The sequence below is a fragment of the Phalacrocorax carbo genome, chromosome 2, assembly GCF_963921805.1.
Source record: "Phalacrocorax carbo chromosome 2, bPhaCar2.1, whole genome shotgun sequence".
NCBI classification, from domain to species: domain Eukaryota; kingdom Metazoa; phylum Chordata; class Aves; order Suliformes; family Phalacrocoracidae; genus Phalacrocorax; species Phalacrocorax carbo.
Genome location: NC_087514.1, coordinates 47133590 through 47158474, shown reverse-complemented (window position 1 = coordinate 47158474; position 24885 = coordinate 47133590). Strand labels below are relative to the sequence as shown.

The 24885-nt window shown below is 40.5% G+C and overlaps 1 protein-coding gene across 15 annotated transcripts in view; it reads left to right on the top strand.

The window, feature by feature from the left end:
- Nucleotides 1–24885, top strand: part of DTNA (dystrobrevin alpha) — a 241755-nt gene that overhangs the window by 112266 nt on the left and 104604 nt on the right. For all 15 annotated transcript variants that reach the window (XM_064442765.1, XM_064442763.1, XM_064442766.1 and 12 more), the window contains one exon: nt 24406–24473. In XM_064442765.1, coding sequence (XP_064298835.1) covers nt 24407–24473 — 67 coding nt within the window. In that variant the 5' untranslated portion in view covers nt 24406. The remainder of the gene's footprint in view (nt 1–24405; nt 24474–24885) is intronic.

The following is a 24885-nucleotide window of genomic DNA, read 5'->3' as shown; positions in this document are numbered from 1 at the left end:
GAAAGAATAAAAATTAATCCATTGGACTGACATGACTGTGTGTCAGTCTTTGAGAAGAAAGAAATCTGGGGTCCTGATTACTAGGAATCAAAACAGGCACAAAATTTTAAGGCTGCGTAATATGATGTGTATATGCCTTGTATGCAAATAATAACGTAGGCAAAATTCCAGTACGGAACAACTTGTAGTGACTAATTGATGTAGGAATATGTGCACTAGTAGGAGCAGGCCAGTCCCTCACTCAGCTATCAGATGGCTGAGATATTTTTCTAGGGATAAATATATACAAGGATGATCACAGTAGCAGATGCTAACTCTAGGAGCCCGGGCTCTACGTCCAAATGTTCATCTGGCTCAAATCAAAATGGGCAAAAGCATGTCCAAAGGGAGTGCTGACATCTCCAGGGCCACATCTCAGATCAAGAGTGGACATATTCACAGCCGTCCAGGGTGTCTTCTTCACAGGCACAAACTGTGTTCTTGGGGCCAGTTATCTCCAAAAGGTCCAGCCTCTTAAAGCATTCAACGTGGAGGATTAAAGGAATTTGTTCTCTTTGGAAGGAAGTCCGCTATGAAATCATCCCAAGAGAGGTTGATTCAGTTCTTCATAGAGCACAAGAGCTTGTGGCATCCGGGTGTTTATCTTGGGTGTCCTGCAGGTCTAGCTCCAATACCCACTGCAGCTTTAATGGTGTGCTGAAACAGGTCAAACACACAGAACACATTGTGGAAAATGAGGCTCTGGCTCCTGGACTGCCATGGCCACTGAGCGAGGAAGGGAGGCTTGCATATAAATGCCACTTGGTCACATTTGCCTGTGGTCAAACTTCCTATAATTTTTCCTTCAAGTAACTTGCGTTCGGTATTGCCAGGTCCCAAGTGCTCACAGATCACGAGTCAATGTTGCAGAACAGTCACGAGGTGTTAGAGCTACTCTTCTTTCTGGCTCGTTGCTTGTTCTTTTCTGCCGCTGTGAACTGTGGAGAACTTTTAAGTTCACTGCAGAGCAAAGGAGTCTGTTCAGCCTCCTGTTTCCAGTAGCACAGTCTCTTAAAGAAAAAAAGCCAAATGCTGTGACTGTCTGAGAAAAGATCATCTTTTCCTGATGGAGCAGTAGAGATACAGCCAAAAGAAGAGCTCTCTGATGTGGGCAAGGGGAGCATATAGTGCAGAGACCCTAAAACTTAGAGACTCATTTTGGAATATGTGCAGGTGATTACTCTCAGTGAGGAAGTAACATCCTGTGAAAGAAGGAGAAAACAGCTCCTTTAACCAACAGCTCAGGGCATCTTGTGGCTCTTGGAGATGGTAGGTCTTTGATAGGAAAGGGAGCATAGCTTCTTCCTACAGATTTGTCCCCCAATAAACCTACACTGAGATAGTCTCTGGCTCTGAACACTAAAGACTAAAGCTCCCATCCAGATCCTGTGCTAAGGAAAAGCTCCTCTCTCTCATTCCACTACCTCCTCCATCGGCTTCAGGCTATAGCAATTAATTAACCTACAAGAAGACTCCTTCTCCCTCCCTGCCTGTCCCATGTAACCTAACCCTCATATACATGCTTTTGCGTGTGCATATACACAGAGACGCACACACAGGCACACTTACAGTGAGTCCTGTATGTTATTAGACAGAAATCATCGAGTTTGCATTGAATTACTTTGGTTTTCACGACTTCCAAAAAGAAAAATGACTGAAGAAAAGATTAAATGTGACGAGCTCTTTTATTAAAGATAAGTGACATAAGAAGTGCTATCACATTGGGTCAAGGAGAGTAAAACAGGCACAAACCCAAGTCTCCCCATCCTTTTACTGAGCAGGTGGCCTACTAATTGTGCCAAATTGTGTCCTGATCTCCTAAGATGCTGAAGTAACTCTGGCTGGCTCTGAGTCTGACCATCCCACACTCATTGCAAGTTTCAGCCCAACACTGGATTGAAAGCAACTGGGTTTGCAGGGCTGAGAGGCACAGTGCCACCTACCTACTAACTGTAATTAAGAATGTTATTTCTCACACACTTAAGTCACGAGGTGAAGACTAAAAGCCCGTTAGCTGTCTTCAGTTATGGGTATTTTTGTGTGGAGTGCTGCTTAGAATGAAAAGAGGCAGATCAGACTTTCAAGCACCCTTTGACAATGGCAGTGAAGCTGAGGGTGCACTGAGGAATGCTAATACTGGAAAACTAGGAACATCTTGCTAATTCTGCTGAAGTTAGCAGAGCAAAGCAGGGAAAAAAAGGGGGGTTTTCCCTTTTTGTAACCCCTAGGCTCCATAAATGCATCACACTTCCTTATTGCCAATTTGCTCGGGAAATCACTGCTGACATCTCACCTAAGAATTTATTATCATTCCAGTCAGGCTATCTTTCACTTACATTGAAGATTTCCTGGATTTTTACCAGCTTTAAATTATATTGAACATAGGCAGATGAACATTTAAATTAAAAGGTTAATTGAAACTGAAATATTGCACTGGCACAGTTAATTTGTTTTGGTTAAAATGTTTATTAGCTTAATAGAATATTTACAGAACCAAGGCAAAAAAAGTTGTGCATGTGTTTCCACACACACAAAAGTAAATGTACTTGTGTTCAAAAGGTAAATATCCACTAATAAACCTTAAAACCAATAGTCTAAAAGAGTATATTTCTAAATAAGGAACATTTTTCTGTAGCCAAAAGCCAAATTTTTTATGGTTTCCTATCGGTCACCAGTTTCTTTTAGCATTATTTAGGATTTATGAGCACACTGAAGTCTTTGAAGGTGTCAAGAAAAAGCGTACGTTGTACAAATGCTTGGGCCAGCAGTCGCTGGTAAGGTCTTCTGCCTGATGGAAGATGACCAAATACATGATTCTCTTATCTTCTTTGTGCACTTTTTGAGACTGACCAGCAAGATCCTCATGAGGAAGAGTTGTTGGAGAAATATGTCTGCTTTTCTTTTCCCTAATTGGAGAGGGGTCAGGCTCTGCTGGTGGCAGGAAAGGGAAACAGTGATTCGTTCTGGCTTTCCTGGAAAAGCCAGATTTCAGTTAGTTGGCTTCTCTAGGGTGCCTTATTTAACAGCACAGTCAAATGCAGATTTTTTTTCCTTTGAAAGAACTGTATTCCACATGTAAAGGGCAAACTCAGCAGCAATAGTAACACCAAAATTAAACTAATCAGATTATGTCTGTATGAACACAAATGGTTTTTTAGACAGAGCAAGTGCTTGCAGTATGTTCCAAAATAAGGAGTAACACATGTTATTTGGAATATGTTTAAACAAGAAAAATGCGCTTTAATTGGATTGTTTTAAAGACATTTCTGTTTGAAAACGTCTAAGCTTAATAAAAATTATATTGTGTAATTTCCCATTCAAATAAATGTTATGGCCCTAAATAACAACACGGATTTTTTTTTCAATATCTAATAGATGGACTATTTTAATCTCTACTTTATCCCCTGTATTTTCCTGAAGGATTTCCATCATCAGGCTTTAGGGAATACACTTAAGCACTGAGGTCTTGAAAGTATGGTAGTTTTTAAACCTTAGCAAGTAACCAGTTAGACCTCATTGGCTTTATGGCATTCAAACCTCTCTGCAGATTTTACTAGCTGTGTTGCCCGTTATAGCATCTGCCTCAGTTATACAGATGGATATGCTGGGACAGTATCATACCAAAAACACCAGATTGTAACAAGGGGGAGGGGCGTTTTTATCCCCCAACATGATTTTGTGAGTCTGTGCATGTTACCGGCACTGCAGGAGAGGAGAGAGTAGATAGTCTTGGGCATGAGGTGGATGTGAAGGTCAGGATGCCTCCTATTTCACTTGGAAGTGTGGCCATAGCTCTCTTCAAAGAGTATTTGCCCACCCTATAACTAACTGCATCAGTTCTGAGCAACTTAAATGTGCTTCCTTGCGTGGCTTGAGAAACAAAGCCTAGTCCTTTGGCCTCAAATCAAAAGAGTTACTGTTTGATTTTGATAATCTTTTGTCAGCTGTTTGTGGTTTTTCGTGCAGTGCACACGCAGCTCCCACACCAGCAGTCACCCAGCAGATGCGAGGTGCCCAAATGCTTCTCTGGCCAACTGCTTTGAACTGATGCGTTGTTCATGAGTAGGCTGAGCAAAAATAACGGCTCTTCAGGCTTTATTCTGTGAGCCTTGTGTGTTTGTTCCGTGTTAGAAATGTCACTATCGACCTCTGAAAACACTGTATGCAAAAGTACAATTCAGCATCTTCAGTGGGCTTTGAAAACACTTCCAACACCTTAGTGTGAGGGGCACTGATAGGGACTCCTTAGCTTCCAGGCTGTACAGTCATTGTATTTCCGTACTCCTTCCTTATTCTTCCTGCCTTCCACTCTCTGCCTTGCCACTCCCTTCTCTCCCCATCTGTCCTGTTCTTCCTCCATCCTCGCTACATACGTGCAGTTTTTTCCCTCTGTCGCGCTATTGCTTGGAGCAGACTCGCATTTTCTAACAGCCAGATGCTCTTCCTTCAAATCCGTTCTTTAATATTTATGCAAGGAATCTCTTTTTCTGGCTCTCATCACCAGTAGTGCTTGCTCCTTTTCATTTCCTTTGTTTCCGTATGTCTGTCTTCTGTTCATCCAGTCTTCGGTGGCAAGCTTTTCCTGTGTTCGTGAAGCACTGGTTACCCATATGATTCTCTGTGAATGTTGTTTTCAGCATCGTGGCTGCAATTATGTTTACGCTTTGCAAAGGGCCAAATGCTGATGTTATTCAGAGATACTAATTGGACTTCACCCACACTCTTCCATATCATTGCTTTGTGCCTGATAACAACCTATATGGTGTCCTATGTATCTGACTGAAATGAGGCATTGCCAGAGCCCACCACCTACTTCTTGTCAATTAGGGGAAAAGGACAGAAACCGAGAAGCTTCCCCTCTGATAGACCTTTGGCATAATGATGCCCATGTCACTCCTGAAGGGAAGCTGTTCACAGGAGAGGCTGTGAGCAAAGTATGCACCTTGATCCACCTGCCTCTAGTTTACATGGTTGCCTTGTGTGCACTGCTGGGCTGCCTAGGGCTAACAGCTTGTCCAGGTGGCCCGCCGGGCACCAAGTGAGTTTTGAGCTGTCAGTGTCCTGATCTGGAAGGTGACCTTTGGAGGTGCTGGGGGCTGTTGTACCAGGTCTGGACTCTTGTCTATAGGAAAGCTGTTGAAGGGTGATAGACGCATACCCTAAAAATGCATAATACATATTTCTGAAGTGCCCCTATGTGCTTGTGTGCTAGAGACTTGGAAACTCCTTCCCTAACTGCTGAGATAATGTGAAACAGGGAAACAAGTGTGGTTGCTGCACCATGAACACTGAACAATGATCTTTGTAAAGTAAGATCTGTGGGTGAATAAGAGAGGGTGATGGTGGGGGGATCGTGAGCACAGAGGTAGGGGACTACCTGCTTGTAAAAGAAGAAACCTCTTACAGCTGCACTGCACCATGTGAAGGATATGAAACCAGCTCCTGCTGTGCCTTCTTTTTCATGTTGTTGCTGCACCTCACTGCTGAGTCTTTTCAGAGTGATTTTATTACAGTGATATATGAGATGCAGGAAAATGGAGTAATCCTGAGCCATGATTAGAAGCTGAAGAAGGAAGATGTTTTAAGCTAGCCATTAGTAGGGTTTTTTCTCCCAACTGACAATGTAAAAATCTGTAAATCACATAAATAACTTAAAAGACTAAAAGCAGAATGAAATAATTATTCATTTTGGGCCCGGTTTTGATTTTTAAGAGCCTAAGTGTAATTATTCTGGCACAAGGGACCTTCTGATGGTTTTAAAGCAAACAGAGCTGGCTGCAATGGGAAACCTTGTGCCTTTCAACCAGCAAGCACGCTGGGCTGGGCAAAGAGGTGAGGCACAGTCCCGTGAGCTGGACCATCACCAGCTCAGACCTGTGCTGGGCCTGGGTGGTTGTAGGCTTGGGTAGGTGTGCCAACCTTCCAGCTGTCAGGGGAAAAAAGATTATTCACCTCTATTTTCCTTAAATGCCTGGGTTTATGATGAATATACAGTTAAACTGCTGTGTTTTACAGCAGAAATAAGAGTTCTAAGTCAAAACCTGAAGAGGGGGATCTTTCTTGCAGGAGAAATTGTGGCTGAACACACTCGGACTGTGTACGTCCAAAAGTGAAGCATGTTCTTTGCAGGGCTCTTTTTCTAATCTGCTCTCTGCTCCTACTCAGTTAAAGAAGGGGCACATATCAGCACATTTAACTGAGCTGCATGGTGAAAAAGAAGTGATTTAAAACTAATGAAATGGTAGGGGTCTTCTTTTGTAAGGCAGAGAATGTGTCAGGTAGGTGTAGAAATAGATCTTGCAGTGCAGAAATAGATCTTGCAGTTCAGAAGCAGGTTTTGAATATCAGAACATCCCAGGCCCTTAAGTTTTGGGCAAAGTTCAAAGAAATCCTTCCAGAAAGCCAATTCAGAATTCAGCCAGGCCATTCTGTTCCCATTTGTCTCCCTAAAGCCTAGGAAATATGGAGTTTAATCAGCAGTCTACCACTACAATTAGTATTAGCTCAGAAAATTTTCCTTAGTTTGGGGTGTGACTTGGCAGTGAGAAAGAAGAGCTCCAGATCTGGCAGAACAAAGAACTGCTACAGATCTGAAAATAGTGAGGCAAGGAGCAGAAAGTGCTTTTGCTCCCTTTTGCTAAGATCACATCTATATATTTTGAAATCTGACCAAAACCCAGGATCATACACAGTTGTAAACAAAATAAAGACAATATTGCAATGATCTCAACAGTTTGTAAACAAAAAAAATTCTATTTGCCTGAAATATCCTGTCCTTGTCCATAGAACCAGTTTTATGTGTAAATTATAATTTCTAATAGAAATAAAATACTCTACACAGTGAATTTTAATTTGAGTGGTACCATGTGAGAGAATATGCATCTTTATAATGCTATTTCTGATCTTGAGTTAACTGTCAATCCAGGACATGAATATTGTGCAATTGCAGCTGTTGGAAGGGGATAGTAAAAATCTGAAGTCCGTTCCTAGTTTCTGAAACTTTCATCTTTTATGGGAGTAATACCAGGGCTGTAAGCACATTCTACCTGGGAAAATGCTGATCCGTTTTCCCTTCTGCTGCAGCTGGTCAGATGCGAACAGAAAGGTCCCACTGGTGTGTTGGAGGCAGAACAGACCATGACTCTGCTATCTTCTGCATGCTCCAGGTGGCTTTTGCAGCTCCTTGCAAAGGACAGGGCCGTGTAAGCTACTGCTAATTAGAGTCCTGTCCCTTTAAATTCCCCTTGTATCAGATGAAGAATTGGCATGTGAAAACACCTGCAGGCCAGGAAGAAGAGTTTAATGCCTGTGTTTTAAAATAACTTTTCTTTTTCCCCCACCATGATTTATTGCATAAAAATAGCCAATATTTTAAACCGCTCTCTTCTGGGAGCATCCCATGCAATCACTGTGCCTTTTCATCTTCTTTTCTATATTCATTGTTTGGTAGATACACTTTTCCTATCAGCTAAGGATAGACAGCTAAGGGGTAGATTACTTTCATTGGAATCAGTGACTGAAATTATTACATCAAGGTCATTAGGTTAATTTCCTGTCTTTGTAAAACAGCATATAATTTTAAATCCAAAATTATCTGAAGTGGATAAAGATGTGGGAAAAATGAGCTGATATAATGATGCATAAAATCTCCCATCAGTGAGTATTTCACATCTGCCACTTCAGGATGAACAAGATTGTGTCACTTTTAACAAATGCCACCTTTTTCATTGAGAATCTTACAGTAATTAAAGAAGAGAAGTGACTGTTGATCCACACACTGCCGTCATCTTATCAATTGTTATTTCTGATGTTGCCGTTCTGTTGTCTTGGCTCCTTCCTGATTGTGAATCTGTTCACATTACAATTTAACCTTGTAGCATTCTAATTTTAACACTGCAACACAACAAAATAGACAAGCATAGAGGCTTTCAAAAGAGGATGTTTATTGTCATTGTCCAGCTTGATTTTTGGGGGGAGAATGAGAAGCCTTCCTTTGTGAAAGGCAGACACCTAATGGACATCTTTCAATATATCCAGAAATAGAGGTATCCTAAATCACAGGTTGCTTTTGAAAACACAAGTCATTAGGGCTAAAATTAAACGTAGGTAAAATCCTGGCAAAATTGACTTCATTGTCATTGAAGTCAATGAAAGCCTTTCCATTGATTTAAGTGGAACTGGGATTAAACTCTGTATTTTATATAGAAGATTAAGAGCTTTTACTTTTTTCACATGCAGACTTTCTATTCCTTTCTCTGCTCTAAATGTACTGTGCTGGAAAAGAGCCACTTAAAAGTTCACAACCTTTAGGAAAGATGGTATGCCAGCAGCGGAGAAGCATTAAGCGGCGCAGGCCAAGCACAGCTACATACGTCAGCCAGTGCCTTTAGTTCCCAAAACAGAGGGTATTTCACTTGACAGGGCTGCAGCCTGAATCCAGGTAGATTTCAACAGGCTTCAGCTCTCAGCGGTAAAGGGAGAAATTTCAGACATATTTACTGACGCTGTCGAGTTTAGTGCAAGATATTTTCTGTAAGACAGTGTGTGGGCTGCATTTGTAAAAGTGTATTGTTATAGCAACTTAAAACAAAGTATTGGGTATCAACTCAAGGGAGTAAGTCTGCAGCGAGCCAGGCCACAGGAATACTCAGAGTAAATGTCTTCTGACTTTTAAAAGTGTGTGTTTCCACGGGCAGGTGTTAGTTTTGCCCTTCCTATGTGTGGCAGACATCTGAGGAGCAGGGACCAGTGTCAGGTCTGTCGTGTTGCAGGTGTGATCCTGAGAGAGATTGCCTGGGGGCCTGCAAGCAACAGAGCAAGTACTATTGCATTTTACAGTGGTCGTCCTTAAGGGAGAAGTGTGGGTTGGACCAGAATGGCATGTTTTCAAAATAAAATTTGCAATGTTTGTTCCAGCCAAGAGAAGTTTGCCACACCATTTTGCTCCAGTGCTCATGGTAACTCTGGCCAGGAGCCCTCAAACGCAAATCTCCCTAAGTGTCTGCTCTTCATCATCCAGGGCAGAACTTTGGCCCAGCCCCTGAAAAAAACTAAAACCTTTATTTTAAAGAACAAACATTTAATTTCCCACATGATTACCTGCCTGGAATACAAGATAACTGTTTACTGAGAAAAAAGGGGAAAAAAAATACATTTTCCTTTTTTCAGGTCACCCTGTAAAAAGGATGAGAAGTGTACACTAAAGTCCCTTCCTTTCCAAGTCTGTATTTTTCCCCATAAATATCAGCATAAGCTGATGCATATACTGAAGTTTGCGTTTGTTGCAGATGGATCCATGACTTCAAGAACAAGTAGAACACCTTTGTTCCAGGACAGAGATGGTCCAGGTGCTGTATCTTGTCTGGAAGGACAGGAGATCTGTCTAGAAACCTTTTTCATGGATAGGGTTATAGCAGAAAAGATTATTCTGAGTAGCTGTTGCCTGCAGGAAGCTTAAAAAGTTTCATTTTAAAAGGTTTTCTATCCCATATGGATTCAGGTGTTACCTGTTTTGCAGTCAGTGTTTGCAATACTAGGAAAGCAAATACGAAACAAACTCACTTCTATCCTAGCGTGACCAAATGTGTGCAGATGTGATCTCTGTTTGTTTGGTGTGCATGAGGAGAATGGGAACATCTTTTCTTTGGACATTTGAGAGAGTACTGTATTTGTTTTTTTCCTAATCCTTTGCCATATCAAAAACTGAGCAGTCAGGACAAAGATTATGTGATGTGTCTCTTTGATCCTAGCAAATACATTATTCTAATCTGATAAGATGCCTTTTTAAAAAAATGTTTGTACCTAGCTTTTCTGTTGAAATTTTAGAGGTGAACAGAAAGCACTCACACATGAAGCTTTGGATTTAGTGCTCAGTATTCTTCCTCTTCAGATTAGCTCACGTAAAACTGTTCCTGAGTTTTTGGCACTGTTTGAGAATTCAGCTGATGTCATGAACTGTTGCTGGCAGCTGCAGCAACTTCCAGGGGCTTCAAAATGTTAATTCTCCAACTCTTTCTTTTTAGAGTGCGTTATTTTATCATTTTTATGTGTATGTATTTCTACAGTTTTATAGATTTATAATCTTACAAAATTCTACAGCTTTTTAATGATTGCCAGTGTCCCCCTCAAGACAGTGGCATCACTGCAGTCAGTACCATTTCAGCAGAACATTCTGAAATGATCTGCTGAAATTTAACTATTTGTGTCTCAGCCTTGAGTATTTTTATTATATAGCTAAGATTATCAAAAATGCATATTGGTTTTCTTCCTAATGTGAGATCTTAGATGAAAATAAAGGTTTGACGGGATCCTATTACCCCCCCCCCCTTATTTTGACCTTATTAATGCTGCATGACCTTATTTATAGCTCCATGACTGCTATGTTAAAACCTTCGCAGGCAGACTGGTTCTATCAGAAACTGCAAATTTGAAAGACTTCCAGGGTGGCTGCTACCAAAGCAGAGTAGGATCTGCTCCACCCTGGCTTCTCATGGACCTTCTGGGGCTTCTGCTCTGGGAAGCCCTGCTGATGTAGCCAGCTCATACAACTGACATACAAATGCTACCTCCAGAAGTGCTACCCTGTAGTATTTTTTACCTCACCAAACCTCTGTGATCTTGTGCATTAAAAGATACACCTTTAAATAGCCTGTTGCTGATGTAGTGAGGAATGATTGGCACTTGGTACAAACAAATTGCCTGGCATTGGAGATTGCCGGTGGAAATCCTTCCAGTGCTTCTCCTCAGCTGCATTAAAATGAGATGTACACGAGGAATACCACCAAAAGGCCTTTCTTTGCCAAATATTGCAACACTTAATGGCATATAAGTGTGTTTGAAGTGAAGGTATTCGTCCTCTCTGGCTGCTATAGCCAAATAGGATTGAGTGGCAAAATTGTAAATAAAATAAGTACAATAAAATTGTAAGCAACTGGAAAAAAAGCCTCTCTGGTTCTTTCAAGTCCACTTTTCAACTCATTTGTGTTGTAAAACCACACTTCCACAGGCTTGCTTAGAACCAGGCCTGCAGCTAAATATTTACCCAATAGATTTTGTTAAATTGTTTCAGTGCCTCTGGAAATTAATTCACACCACTAATTCCTAAGTACCCTTTGCCTCTGGGCATCTGTAGTGAAATGCAGGTATTAGAAGAGCTGAAATTGAGTTGAGATAACTGATAACCTGAGTCAATAAGCAGTGGATTGAGAAGACAGAATGATCTTTTGTCTCTCCAGGGTTTGGAAATTGAAATTTTCAAGCTGAAAAGCTGAGCTGGGCCGGGGTGTTTCAGGTCCTTCAGATAATGCTTGAGAAGTATTTTCAGTGCCTGTTGTCAGGCTTCTTACTTCCTCCAGGTCAGTTTCAGCCTTTCCCAAGTTGGATGTCCTGGAGAGAAGGCAATGCATGTAGGGAGGTGCCACCACCCCTGCGACAGTGGGAGAGGTGAAGAGGAAAGGCAAGCTCTTCTGTAGGAAATCAGCAGCAGCACACGGTGACAGCCCACACAGCTGGGCCTACAACTGGAGGATGAAGGACACTCTCTTCCTGGAAGTGCCTTGGACAGGGGACAAGGAAAAGCCCTGGTCAGCCTAGACAGCCTCTCCAAGACCCTCAGCCCTGCAATAGGTTGTATTCAGTCTCCTTGGCAGAACAGTCCCCTGCAAGCCAGACACAGGTTGGGAGGAGCTAAAGGTTGGCCACTCATCCCACCAGAAGGTATATCAGATAATCCCACCAGTTTTCTTGGCTACTCAGTGTATTATGCTGCGTTAATTCACCTCACCTCTTAGTCCTGCCCCTTAGAAAATGGGCATAGTCCTGGTTCTCCTCTGCCGAAAAGTTCTTGATCCTCCTGCTGTCTTTGCTGCAGCTCTGTCTTGCTTTTGCCCGGGATCCTGCTACTCAGGACACACCTGGTTTCCTGATATGGAGCTGCACCTCTCACCATGTCTGCCCCTAGACCTGGGCTTGTTATATTCTTGTTTCTCAGGTTTCTGATCCTGAATGGTTTTGACTTGGCTACCTGGCTCTAATCTGGTCCCTAGCTCTTCAAAGTCAATACCTCATAGCAATGCCACGTGACAGCAGAGCAAGACCGTTGTTTCTCCTTCCGTCATGTAGGTTTGCCTTTCCCCTTTGCACATTGCAAAGGCCTTCACCAAAGGCCAAGGTGGGAGGGTGGGTGGGTGGCATTCTCTTGCAGACCACTGGGCAAATGTACCCCTGTTATATATGTTATATATATATATATTTTGTGTTTATAATTTTAGAAGTGGAAGAATTTGCTCCAGGAAGTTCTCCTATGTTGGGGTTCTGCATGTAGCTCAAGCACCTTGTAAAAAGTTCCAGTTAATTTAGCCCAGTCCAAAAAAATCACTGGCCAGAGCTTCTTTTAGTAGAAGGTGAAGAACATCTGAGGAGGCGCTTGGTGCCAAACGGCTTTATCTGCTCCCTTCTCTAAGGGAGGGGCAGATTCTTCGCAACACTAGCACTGCTCCTAGTCACCTAGTGTCTTTAATACACTTCACTGATGTATAGGGTGCTGTGGTGTCAACTTTCTTGCAGGTAAAAGGGGAGTTTGGCAGTTCTTCCATCTTTTTCATGTTTCAGCCTTTGGTGTCTGTTCAACACAAAGGAGAGATCTGAGCCCAGTGCCCAAAATCCAGCTGTGCGGTTTGCACCCTTCCTTTGCTCTCTATTTACACTGGAGGCTAAGGCAAGAAGCAAAGTGGTGAGCTGTGACTGAGCAGTCTGCTGTAGGGCATCGCAGTTCTGTGATAACGACACGGGAAGTCTGAGAAATTAAGTCAGTAGAGGTGAATGGATGGTTTGGGAAAGAAAGAACAAAAGAAAGGTAATAGTGAAGGCAGAAAGAGTACTGAGGGAGTAGGATGTGGCTGCTGACCTAGTCTGTTTTAAAGGCTGTATGTCTAAGAAACTAAATTATGAAATATATAAGAGGAAAAAACGTATATACCACAAACACTTCTGGAGTCTCCGTTTCACCTCATTGAAAGTACAGTGTTGGGCCTAAAATACATATTCCAAAGATTTATTGGGATAGTTTTAAAAGCCACAGAATGTAGGGCATTCACCACATCTCTTGAGAGACTGTCCACAGCCTCATACATCTTTAACTTCAGAGTTCCCCTGTTGAGATTGGATGTTTTCTGTGTTTAAATATCATTCCTTTCATTCCTAATTACGCCCTGTGTATCACACCTAATAATTCTCTCCTCAACACAAACAGCAGATAGCTATTTTATTCCCAGCTCATCAGCATTTAACAAAACTGTATAGATTTGATGTTATTCTCTTCCCAGAAATCAGACCCTCCAGTCTCCACCCTCTGAGTATTTCCCCATCTCTCCTCCTTGCTCCTTCGGCTCTGTCAATAGCTTCCAGACAACTTGGTGCCTAAACCAGAAAGTAATAGTTGAGTGTGGCTGAACCATAGCCAAAGGGAGAGGGTCTCTTGTGTCCTTCTCTGATGTGATGCATTTGATAAGGCAGACCAAAACTGCACCACTGCTTTTTTGCCAGAATACTCAGAATAATATTAGACATAGTCTCAGAATTAAGCAAATGACACCTGAGGAGCCAATGCAATTTATTCTTGTTTGCAATATCATTAAGCAGCTTAGCTCAAATCTGTTTATTACCAACTTCAATGACTTCAGTTTAGAGGCCGCTGGACTGAGTTTAGTCTTTGGTGGAACATGACAGAAGCACATACAGGCATAAAGTGTTGTGCAGCTGACTCTGTCTTGACTGTTTTGGCACCTCTTGTAACCTGTCATTAAAGTTACAAAAGTCATTTTTCCACACAAGTTGATGCATTCTGTGCATCTTAGAGCAATGCCTGTGTAGGAGCGTGTCTTCTGTCTTGACTACCCTTAGATGAGTGTTTCTAAGAAGAAAAATCTCTTTTACCAACTGGGCATTTCAAAGCACATCAGGAGTTTTTGCAGCCATAGCTGCCAGTTTGATTAGTTGACTGTGCTTCTTTTGGGCTTTCCTGCGCTCCCCATGGCTTTCTTCACCTTCCCTCCTCGCCATGGGAAAGGTAAATTCAGGACACTGAAATTTCTCCAGGCAAAAGTCTGCTTACAAGTATATTTCTACCAGCTGAAATGTTTATGCTGCATTGGAGGGATTTTTATAACCTAAATGTTCTTTCACAATATAATTAATACTGGTTTATTAAAAATGTTCCTCTTCAAGCATATTTGCATATAAAACAGTAACTTGAGTTTCACAGGGTCCAAACAATGTTAGAGGTAATGTGCGTATCTGAGAGGAAAGAACAGGATCGGTGAATCATACATAGCAGCCTGTTTCTGCTGTGTCCGTTTACAACCATCACCAGGCATTATCTTTGCATTCAATATTTCAAGCATTAGCTTTCTGTTCAGGCTTAGCGTATGAGACTATTTGCTACATAATTATATTGTATTTCATTTTCTTCTGTACGCTATTGTAATAATGATATTGCCTAATAAAATAATGTCAGATTTTAATTAGGTTAAAAGTATTTTGGTATATTAGGTTTTTTATTTGAGAAAATAAACTAGCCGATAGTGCATATCAAGCTGTCCGTTTTTTTCGTTTGCATTTGCTTTCATTTCCTGTTGTCCTTTACCTGTTGAAATAAGGGTGTTTTGTTTTTTTAATTGTTTTAAGTTATTACAGCCCTTCACAGCCTTATGAGAACGTATTGATGTTGTAGTGAGGACATAAGATGCCTGACTTACTATTTATTAAATGGATAGTTTTGTAGAAATTCCTGCTCCTAATAAATAGCTGCACCTTATTAATCACTGTAATGAATTAACTAGACTAATATGAAAAGATGTGTTAATATTGTATGAAAATAACCCAGCAATGGAAAGGCTGAATTTGCTGGGAGGCAAAGACGATACATTTGCATCAAAGACCGTTCTGTAACAGAAAAGCTTACGCTAACCTTCCGTGGTGGGATACTTGAGGAATAACCAGTGATGTATGAACTGACATAAAATATAGTTCTTTTTGCAGTTCCCTTTTATAAGGGTGTTCTGAACAGCATCTCAACATACATTCAAGTAATGAAGAAGAGAAGGATGAAAGGGGGAGAGATTCTTGTGTTTCTTACACCTTCTCTCTAATTCTTTAATTCCTTTTGCTTTCCAAGTGACCTCAGTACTCTACATCCCATGAGAATAGTGCATACATATGTACATGCATACTTCTACATACTTCTACATCCCATGAGTAGAGAACTTCCACCTCCCATGCAGAGGAGGTATGTTCTCTGTTAGATACATCTCTGCACAAGACTAAAGCTTAACTCATATTGGGAGATACTCTGACTCCTCCTTAAAGTGTCATTTCTAAGTGCATTCCCTTTTATATACACTGTTTGTAGGCTCTGGTTTTTGTTAGACGTTTATTAAGGACTAAATAAAAAACCTTTGAGCCCAGGTCAGCAGTCCATTCCTCTTCGGCTAAGTACTTGGTCAGCACAATGGAATTCAGGCATATGTGTTCAGGCCAGTCTGTGTGTAAAGGCTTTGCAGAATAAGGACAGATTGAAGAAAGCTTTTGTTGAACTGGAGCCCATCTGAGTTTGCCTTTCCTATGTGTTTACCTTTAGAAGACTCAGAAATGTTTGTATGGGCCTGTAATTCCTTGTCACTTAAACCTTTACAAATTTAGACATCTCATTGCTTGGATTTTTTTCTGCTGTTTCTTCTGTTATCGCGTGGTACTGCCAGCCTACCTGTTCTGATTCTGTTGGGTATGATGATTGTGTTGCTGTACTGCTTAGGTGATTATTCATGGGTGTGCAGGCAGACAGTTATGGAAAGAGAATGTACAGACACTGATTTTAATCATTCTGACATTGGGATAGTTAGCATCTTAACTGAGTATCTTGAGGACTGAACTATTACAGCTAAGGCTGCCAAGTGAAATCACTTTAACAATGCATCTGGAACTTATTTTCACACCACAAACTTAGAGACTTAGACATGTGTCCTTCAATGTCATCTGGTACTTGAAAACAGAATTAAAATGGACAAGTTGGCATCTGCTTTAAAAGAACCTTCAGCTGAATGCAGTTGTATCACTTTTACCCAAGCCATCAGGCCACTCACAGAAGGGATACGGCCAGGTAAAAGAGAAAATATCCCATTTCCTTATTTCCTGACAGTTGCTAATTGCTAAAAATGCCTTCTTCAGATATTAATTAGATCAGCCCGTAGGCTGCTCTTACTTGCATTAAGGATCTGATTTCTCTCTGCATGACATTCATACAGACTCAGTAATCAAAGCCTTTTTTTGTCTCGGAAGGTGTACTTAACCCAAATATGCTCCTAAGTTCCTTAATTCCCATCCTAGTGCCATTCTTCTGTCCTGGTGCCTGCTCTCACTGAACTTCAAGACAAATTAGCAGCTACCACTGTGAAAGAATACATGTGAACAATTTCATCAGTGCCTCATCATTCTTTCATTCGTAATTTATTTTCTACATTTTCCCCAATTAGATACGGAGAGACTTAGATTTCCATGGGAATGTTTTTAAAGATTCTTTGTTTTAAGGTGCATTGTTTAGGTATAATTCAGGCTACTTTTTCATGAATCTTTTTGTTATAGTATTTCAGAAAATGAAAAAGTGGAGAAAGGGCAAAGGGCTCTATTCCAGGCATAAAGATGAGAAAGTTTAAATTCTTCTTGGTTCTCAGCTGAGTAATGGAAAAGTTTTCTTAGCTGATACGGTTTTTTCAACTTCTCTAAATCAATAGCCATTCAATTAATTGTTTGGACACCAAAACTTTTGATCAGGTAAGGTGACAAAAGCCAATTGCCTCTCTTTTTTTGTTTGACTACACGACAATACTTAATTTTAGTGAAAGATTTTCACAGTACGCGCAAAGGATCTCAATAATTTCAGCTCCCTGGGAATGTATCTTCTGCCACATCTAGCATTTGGTTTATTTAGATGTTTTTATAATTCTAAAGAGATGAAAGTACCTACTGTCCTACAGCAAATAATCATCAAATCCCTATTTACAAAAACTGTCAACTTGTATTATTAAAATTGGCAGAAGGCAGGAAATGCTTCCCAACACAGTTGTATCACTGACAGCTTACTCAAATGAATTTAGGTTTAATTATGGCAGCACAAGAAGAACTAAAGGGTCCCTTTGACTAAGTAGGAGTTTAATTATATGTGAAATCCTGCAACCTGCACTGAGTCTCTACAATGGGAAATAAAGACCTGAGAGAAGACCAAAGTGTCACAGTATCAATTACATACTTCCTGTGATAAAGTCCTTATAACTTTTTATCTCTTGAGCTTCATTACAGTTTTCCCTATGAATTATTCTTTGCCTAAACAACTGAAAAAAAGTAGAATTGGAAATCTGAGTGTTTAAAAGTGATCAATTCTTATTGATCATGGTTTTTAGAAAAATAGTAAAAAAGAAAAAGCCAACCATATGTTGAAGGAAAAACTATAGTTTGGGTGAAATCCAGATCCCTGATGAGGGCATGGCAAAGCTCCATTAACAGATTAACAATCAGACAAGCAGATTTGGCATTCTATATCGTCAGCTTCTGTGTCTGAGTTTTGGGGCTTTCTTCTTATTCTGGAATGTGTTTTAAGTGTTACAAAAAAGAAACGACTGTTAGTGGAGGTTATTTCTAACTACCCCTCAGCTGAACTAAGGCTCTGAAACATTGTGCATGTGGATAAAGGAAATCAGTATCTGCTTTATTTGTTTTAAAATATTTAATAATACTTAGATGAAATAAAATTTTAAAATAAGATTTGAATAGAACTTTGAGAAGCTGTATTTAAATCTGTACCAGTTAGATAAAATCAATCCCTACTGTTTATCAGAACTGTTTATCAGAAGTGATGGCAATGAAGCACTGGAGAGAAGTTTTTTGGAGCTGACCAAAATTATTTGATTGGATCATTTTATATTCTCAAAGGGTGAAAACATATTTGAAGCACTGAACATTAGTTTTCTTTCCATGTTTCATCCAATAGAGTAGTTTCTTGCAGTGGCAGGAAGGCTGGCTCTAAAAGAGCATGGTTGGAAAAATATATCTATCTAAGCAACTCATGTAAGACAGCTTTGTAAAGTTTCACGTATATCTTGTAAGTCTCAAGTATTGGTTTTCTTAAATGTCTTTCGTGTCTGGAGTAGTAAGTTTTCTCTGATACACAAGAGAAGTACTCCTTTGTGTTTCAGGGAAAAGCTGAAAATTGTACTCTACAAGCACCCATAAAAAGTGGAAAAACAATGATTTGGGGACGTATTTTGGCCTAATTAATAACAGTTTAAACTCCTAAACTTGATAATGCCTAGTGCACCTGGAAAACAACTGACGGTTCCTTTGTTCCCTGAAGCCAAACAGTCACGGCATCCTCTGTTAGAGTTCTGATTCTGTACAGTATTAAATATGAACCTAGTCTCTTTTGACTCTCATGTTTTCTATCTTCAAATTGCTCTTTCTTTCTTCAGTGATGAAACTCTTCACCATTTGTTTTTTAGACCTCACAGATAGGATTTGCATAGCATTCAGACTTCCTTGAAGACTGAATGTTACGAAAATGAGCTGCAGTGGGTGCCTTATTAGGCATTTTTGACAGTTTTCTACTAAGGATACAAAGCTCCCAAAAGGGGGACTGATGAAAAAATCTGTTGGAAAATTCTTTCTGAAAAACAAGAGACACATTTCACTAAAGGAATAAATCAAGGAAGAATTTCAAAATTTTTGTAATATTAGAATTGCAAAATACAACAAAAATAAGGAGAGGCAGACTTGCTGAGGCTTATGTTGGAGATGGGCTTAGCAACAGCTTTTATTTTCCTCCTTCACTGTAAATGCTCATCTAGATAAAATACAAACAAGCACTGTAAGTGCAATGCAATTATACCTAGCCTCAGGAAAGAGCATTGAACAATTATAGTGCCAAAGATTAGTCCTGGAATGTAAAGCTGAAAGAGACCTATTAGAGACCTGCTTCATTAAAAGATATGGAACAAGACATTCATAAGGCACCAATAAATCCATTAAGGGGAAGAGGGCTCTGAAATGGCCTTTCATGGTTCTTGTTATTAACTTCAAGGATTGCTAAGGTTGGTGACTTTGCAAATAAGGTTTTAGCTAGCACTCACTGTCCCTTTTAACTCTCTGTTCTCCTGTCCAAATTCACTTTGAAATAAGCAGCCATAACTCTGTTCTATTTATCTGAGGAGCAGCCACCTACCACGGCTGAATTTGGAGAAAATGGGAGAAAATGAAAAATCTGTGGAAAAACTTTGCTCTCACATTGCTATGAATCCTGCATGAACACCACTCCAAACCTAGCTGTTGACTACAGCTTTTAAGTCACTCATAAAGTCACTGTAAGCTAGACCCTACCAGGCTCTTTCATTTTCATAAATCAAAATTTCTGATGCTGGTAAGTCCTGAAGAGGAATAGCAGTTTCTTATGTGTGGTGGGCATTTTGATAAAACTGTCCCAAGCAATGGCAGACAAGAAGCCTGTGCGGCTGAAAAATGTTACTGTTGCCTGCTGCTCAAAGCTGGATTTAAATATTGACCGGCTGCATAAGAAATAGCATCTGATTTGCCAACAGCTGGAAAAACAGCACTGAGAAACCAGCACATTTCTCTGCATCCTAATGCTTCCAATTCCCAGAGATACCAAAGCGAATATCTAACATTTGGCATTTCATGGGAGAAAAAAAATAGCTGTTTATATCAGGAGTTGAAGATTTCCTCGCTAGGGAAACACAGACTGCCCAGAATAAAGGATGCTTGAGTCTAGTCGATATTTTCTACCAGACGATGGTACTCTTTCCAAAAGTGATCTTGAGATACTCGAGATACTTATTCACTTGGTTTTACCAGTCTTCCGGAGCAAAACTTCCAGCTGGAAGTTGTGTCCCAGACACTCCCAAGCGTTCAGAGCTACAGCGAGCACGACTGGACAAGACTCAGGCAGAGGCAAGTGTTTCTCCTTTTCCTCTGTGCCTGCTGCGATGGCAAAAACAACTTCTATCCAGCTTGAAACACCGTCAGGAGTGTCACGGGTCAGGATTCGGAGCCTCTTTTGTCAAATGCACGGCTGCAGCACAGCCATCACATAGGACTTGAGAAATTTTTCACTCCACAATTAATCAATTTTAGTGGATTATTTTCCTCACCGGCATGCTTCCCACCTCCCCAGGGCACTTCTTCCATCATGGATGAATGGGATGGGGATTTGTGGAAGTGTTAATAGGGTGGCTTTTCTCAGAGTCATCAAACTGTGCGTGCATGTGCGTCAGGTCAGGAATTTTTGATGGTCCCCAGGGAACGTATGGAACGTTCCAGAGAGGAGTTCCTTCTACAGGTATACTGGCAATCACTTCTTTCAATGGTTTTTTGGAGCTAATGATTGTGGCAGGCATTGCTTTTACCGTGCGTAGAGATAGCTCAAGAAATGGAAATATACTAATTACAAGAAGGATGATGTAAAATGAGGGTTAATAAAATACGCTATTTACCCTATAAATACTAAAACAAGGAAAACACTTATGTGTGAGAGAGATTACTACAGTACTTATAAATAAAAGCAGCCCAACAGCAAAGGAAAGGAAAATGAGGCATTTAGTTCTCACCTTCTGTATATTATATATTCCCTCCCAGATTTTATAAACAAAGTGTATTAAAAAAATAGACCAAGTATGATAAGCATGAAGGTGAAATTGTAATCAAAAAAGTTGAAATCAAACTAAATTATTTCTTTTTTTTATTATTTTCCTTCAAGCGCTCTGAATGCCATTTTCAGCTTGAAACACTGGTAGAAATGAAACATTCATGATATCTTTTTCAGAGGCTGGAAACATTACACTTGGAATGATTTCTGCTCTGGAATGTCTGTAATATATTGAAGCCTTAATACCTTGCTAATTGGTACCTTACTAATCAGCCCGTGACAAGAATTTTAATTAGAAGCACAGTAGGTGTTCTCCCTACCTGCAGTGGAGGAGTTTTTCCTGGGGAGAAAAGTGAAGGGAAAAAGATAGTGGAAGGGATCAGTAGAAGACAAATATAATCTAATCCCTACTATAGGAAGACTGTACATTAATTAATATTTTTCAAAATTATGTCTCTGATAATTTATTCTGTTTGTAAAGTACATCAAAATTCACTTTGAGATTTGCTCTTTTCCCCTGTAGAACAAATCGTATTTTTTTCAAGTGACTTGACATGTGTTATAAGCAAAATGAGAAATACTGGAACATGACTGTAGTCAGTTATGCTCACGGCCAGTCCCAGGGACTGAGCTGAGCGCATCCCAGGCCAAAGCGTGAGTCTCTGTAATCTGAGTTGAAGAGCTGAGCTGTGTACCCGTGAGCTGCATCAAGGTGAACAGGGCTGAAGAGGGAGATGCCCAACACCCGTGACCAATGGCATTAATTGAGCATGGGCTGTAGCAGGTTCTAGAGTTAAAAATGCATATGTAAAGCTTGGAAAACGCAGCTGAGCGAATTCCTATCAATGGCGACTCAAAAGATGGGAAGGAAGTATAGAAGATATCTACCTGAAAATACTGCCACCGCTCATTAGCTTAATGGCATATATCCTGTTGCAGAGCATTTTAGGATTGTCATTTGGGATGAAGGCTGTTCTAAAATCTGTAAAATGTCTGGTGCAGTGAGAGTCTTAAAAGTATAAATACAAAGTTTCTTCCCTCTCCAAGGAAGCCTGAGTTGTGTGTGTATATAAATACAAAGTTATTTGTCAGGCCTGGTAATCCCCACAAGCCCCAGCAGTGAAGAGAGTGATTCAGTTTCAGTAGATAATGGGACATTCTGAAAAATGATGATCAGGTCCAGGGAACATTTTATATAAGGAGATATAAACATCAGTAAAAGTGAGGGGAGGATGAATTGCGCAAAAGGGAAAACCAGCTAATGATTTTCACCCCACTGAAAGGACACTTTAGGAGCGGGCTCTCTAAAGGAAGTGTAGAACTTGCTGTTTGCATTATTGGAAAAATACCTTTTTTTACTTAATTTTGACTGGGAAAATTGTTCCACATCACAGGTCATGGGTGAGCCACGTTCCAGTGGATGCACAATAGATATTTAAAAGCAATAGCTAAGGAATATTTTTATCCAAGAGGCAGTATGAGGGAAGGGAGAATAAAGTTGCACCCCTTTTGTTTTCAATACAGTTTGCAGCAGTCACTGTGAGACCAGTGATGATTTCATGAATGTTAGAGAACGTTGGTGGAATGAAAACAGCAAATTAATAAACAGAGAAAAATCTGTAAGGCTTAAGTGTAAATTATGTCATGAAACTGAAGGAAGATCATGCAGTCCCTGCACCAAAGTCAAAATAACCAAATCTCAGTCAATTAATATGAACAGTATACAGCCTGAAAACCAGCTGCACATTGTGTGTAGAACAATTCTGAATACAGAAGTCAGAGAAAATTATGATGGTCCATGACCCACTCTACAAAAAATAAAAGTTAATCTGAAATTGTATTTGCTCTGACATATTCTCTCAACTGCCCTGCCTTGTAAAAGAGGCTGTCTTTTCAAATGGCTTCTTTAACCCACCTGTCCTATGACATCTGGTCATCTAACGTGACAAATTTTTCTCCTACTATGAGTTCGATTAGAAATAGAGAGGAGTGGGGAACTCAAGATGGGGTTGGTGGGATTACATCACTTTTCGTCTTTCATGGGCAGAGATTTAAGGCTGATTCAGGTACAAAAGATATAACTACTTGCATTAGGATGCAGGTTAGGTCTGGCGTACCTTGAGGTGTATCTCGTTTTGCAGGTAGGTGCGAGTCTTCCTTGACACCTCTAAGCTAGCAAGACACCACTACCTCCAGATCAGAGGCTGTGTGGCCACTTCTGTAGAGCACTCTAGTCAAAGCTGTTATCTCTGCAGAAAAGCAGTATATATTAGCTCAGACTTAATGCCACGCTACACACATCTGTATCGCTACCGGGCAAATTAGACCATAAGGGTGAACTTGAATATCCTTGCGAACAGGCTGCAGCCGTACACTTTGTCCACTTCCTAGTGGGACTGCTGCTCACATCACAAAATCTCCACAGTAGATAGCGCTTTAGCAGAGCCTTTATCAGGACTATGAAAATTGAATAGGCTATTTGGAAAATGCCTGTTTGTAGAAGTACCACCACTTCATTTGAACAATGTGTTTCGGAAGGGAAAAAAGACACACACAGCAAAACACCTCTTATATGATTGCCTTTCTTTCTCTGAGAAATAAAAGGAAATTGGGTTTCTGTCCCGAGTCCTTTTGTGACAGTAGGCTTCAGCATCAGTACTTTTATCCTTCCTGTTATATGCATACGTGGGTTTGCTGTGGGATACACTGGAATACTTTAGATTGCAGGACTCTACAGAGCATGTCCTTTATATTGCAGGTGGGCCAGTGTTACTTTACACAGTCTGGTTGAGGTAAGGGTGTAAATTCAAATGCAGGTCAGAAGCCCTAACCAGACTTGGCAGGGAGGAAAGGATGTTGGTTTGCTAGGGTAATTACCTAGTCTAAGGAAGTGGTGATGCTGACACTGGCTTGATTTTTTAAGTACTGCTAAAGATGTTTATCTCTGAAGCCTCTGAAGGCTTTAGTCTATTACGGTTTGAATGCTGGCTGTGAAGGAAGCTGTCCCTTTTCTCTGTGCTCTATCCAGCAGCAGCTCTCTTCAAAATATTCTGAAGATTTCTTTATCTGAAGACTGAAGGAAAATATATTCTTACTTCTGAGGCTTTTACTGGAACTCATTTAATCAGAGATGTACTGTCTTGAATTTGAATTAATATTTGGAGTGTATTGCTTGAGTAAATAGAGGGTATTACATTGTGGCGTAGAGATTTAGTTGCTGTTGTGGGGGTTTTTTTGGTCTCCTCCACGCAAAATTGGCTAGAAAGGCATTTTCTAAACTATAAAATAATATCTGAATCTTTTATGATTTCTTCCCTCTTACATAATTTAAACTGAAGATTCCTTATTTAAGAAAACCTAAAATGAATTTCAGAGCTTGTGTTATGTAAGTCAGTTAGTTACATCAAGCAGAAAAACTGAACATTGCCTTTGGGAGAGAAAGAGAGGAGGAAAACAAATGCTTGAAAGCAGAGTCTAGGGAATGGAGGACAACTTGGGGATCAGCTTCTCCGCAAACCATGCCACAGAGAGGCTGGCAAAAGGCATTGGGTACATGTGGAGCACCAGCCAACCTCAAAGGTTCTCCAGGATTGATTATGGATGCCGATGTAGGTATGTTCAGTCTGGGAATAATAATCTTATTTTCACATGATTTTGTCTTCCAGAATGATTGAAGATTGTGCGAAAAGAGGAAATACCATGGCAGAAAGAAGGCAGCTGTTTGCAGAAATGCGTAAGTACTTCCTAGAAATGTTTTGCTTTGATAGACGAAGCCAGTTGCAATGCAGCATCAGTAAAATTTATGCAAGCTTCCCACCTCAAGTAACTGATACCTCCGTTTCACCAATGGTTTAATGTCCTGAGACCAAAACTACAGGAAAATGGGCTGATTTGACCAAATAGCAGGGGAGAGGGATTTTCTACATCATATTTTGTGACTATTATTTTAATCAGTAGCTTCCTGAGACACAAATGCTGAAATACACAGGTAGCAATGAAGAAGGATAAAGGTCTCTGGAAGACAACATCTTTTAGCATGGGTATCTGTAGAGGGTTGACCTCAGCCAGCTGCTAGGCACCCATACATCCACTTGCTTAACCCCCAACCAACACCCAGCGAGATGAGAGAGAAAATAGGGAGAGCA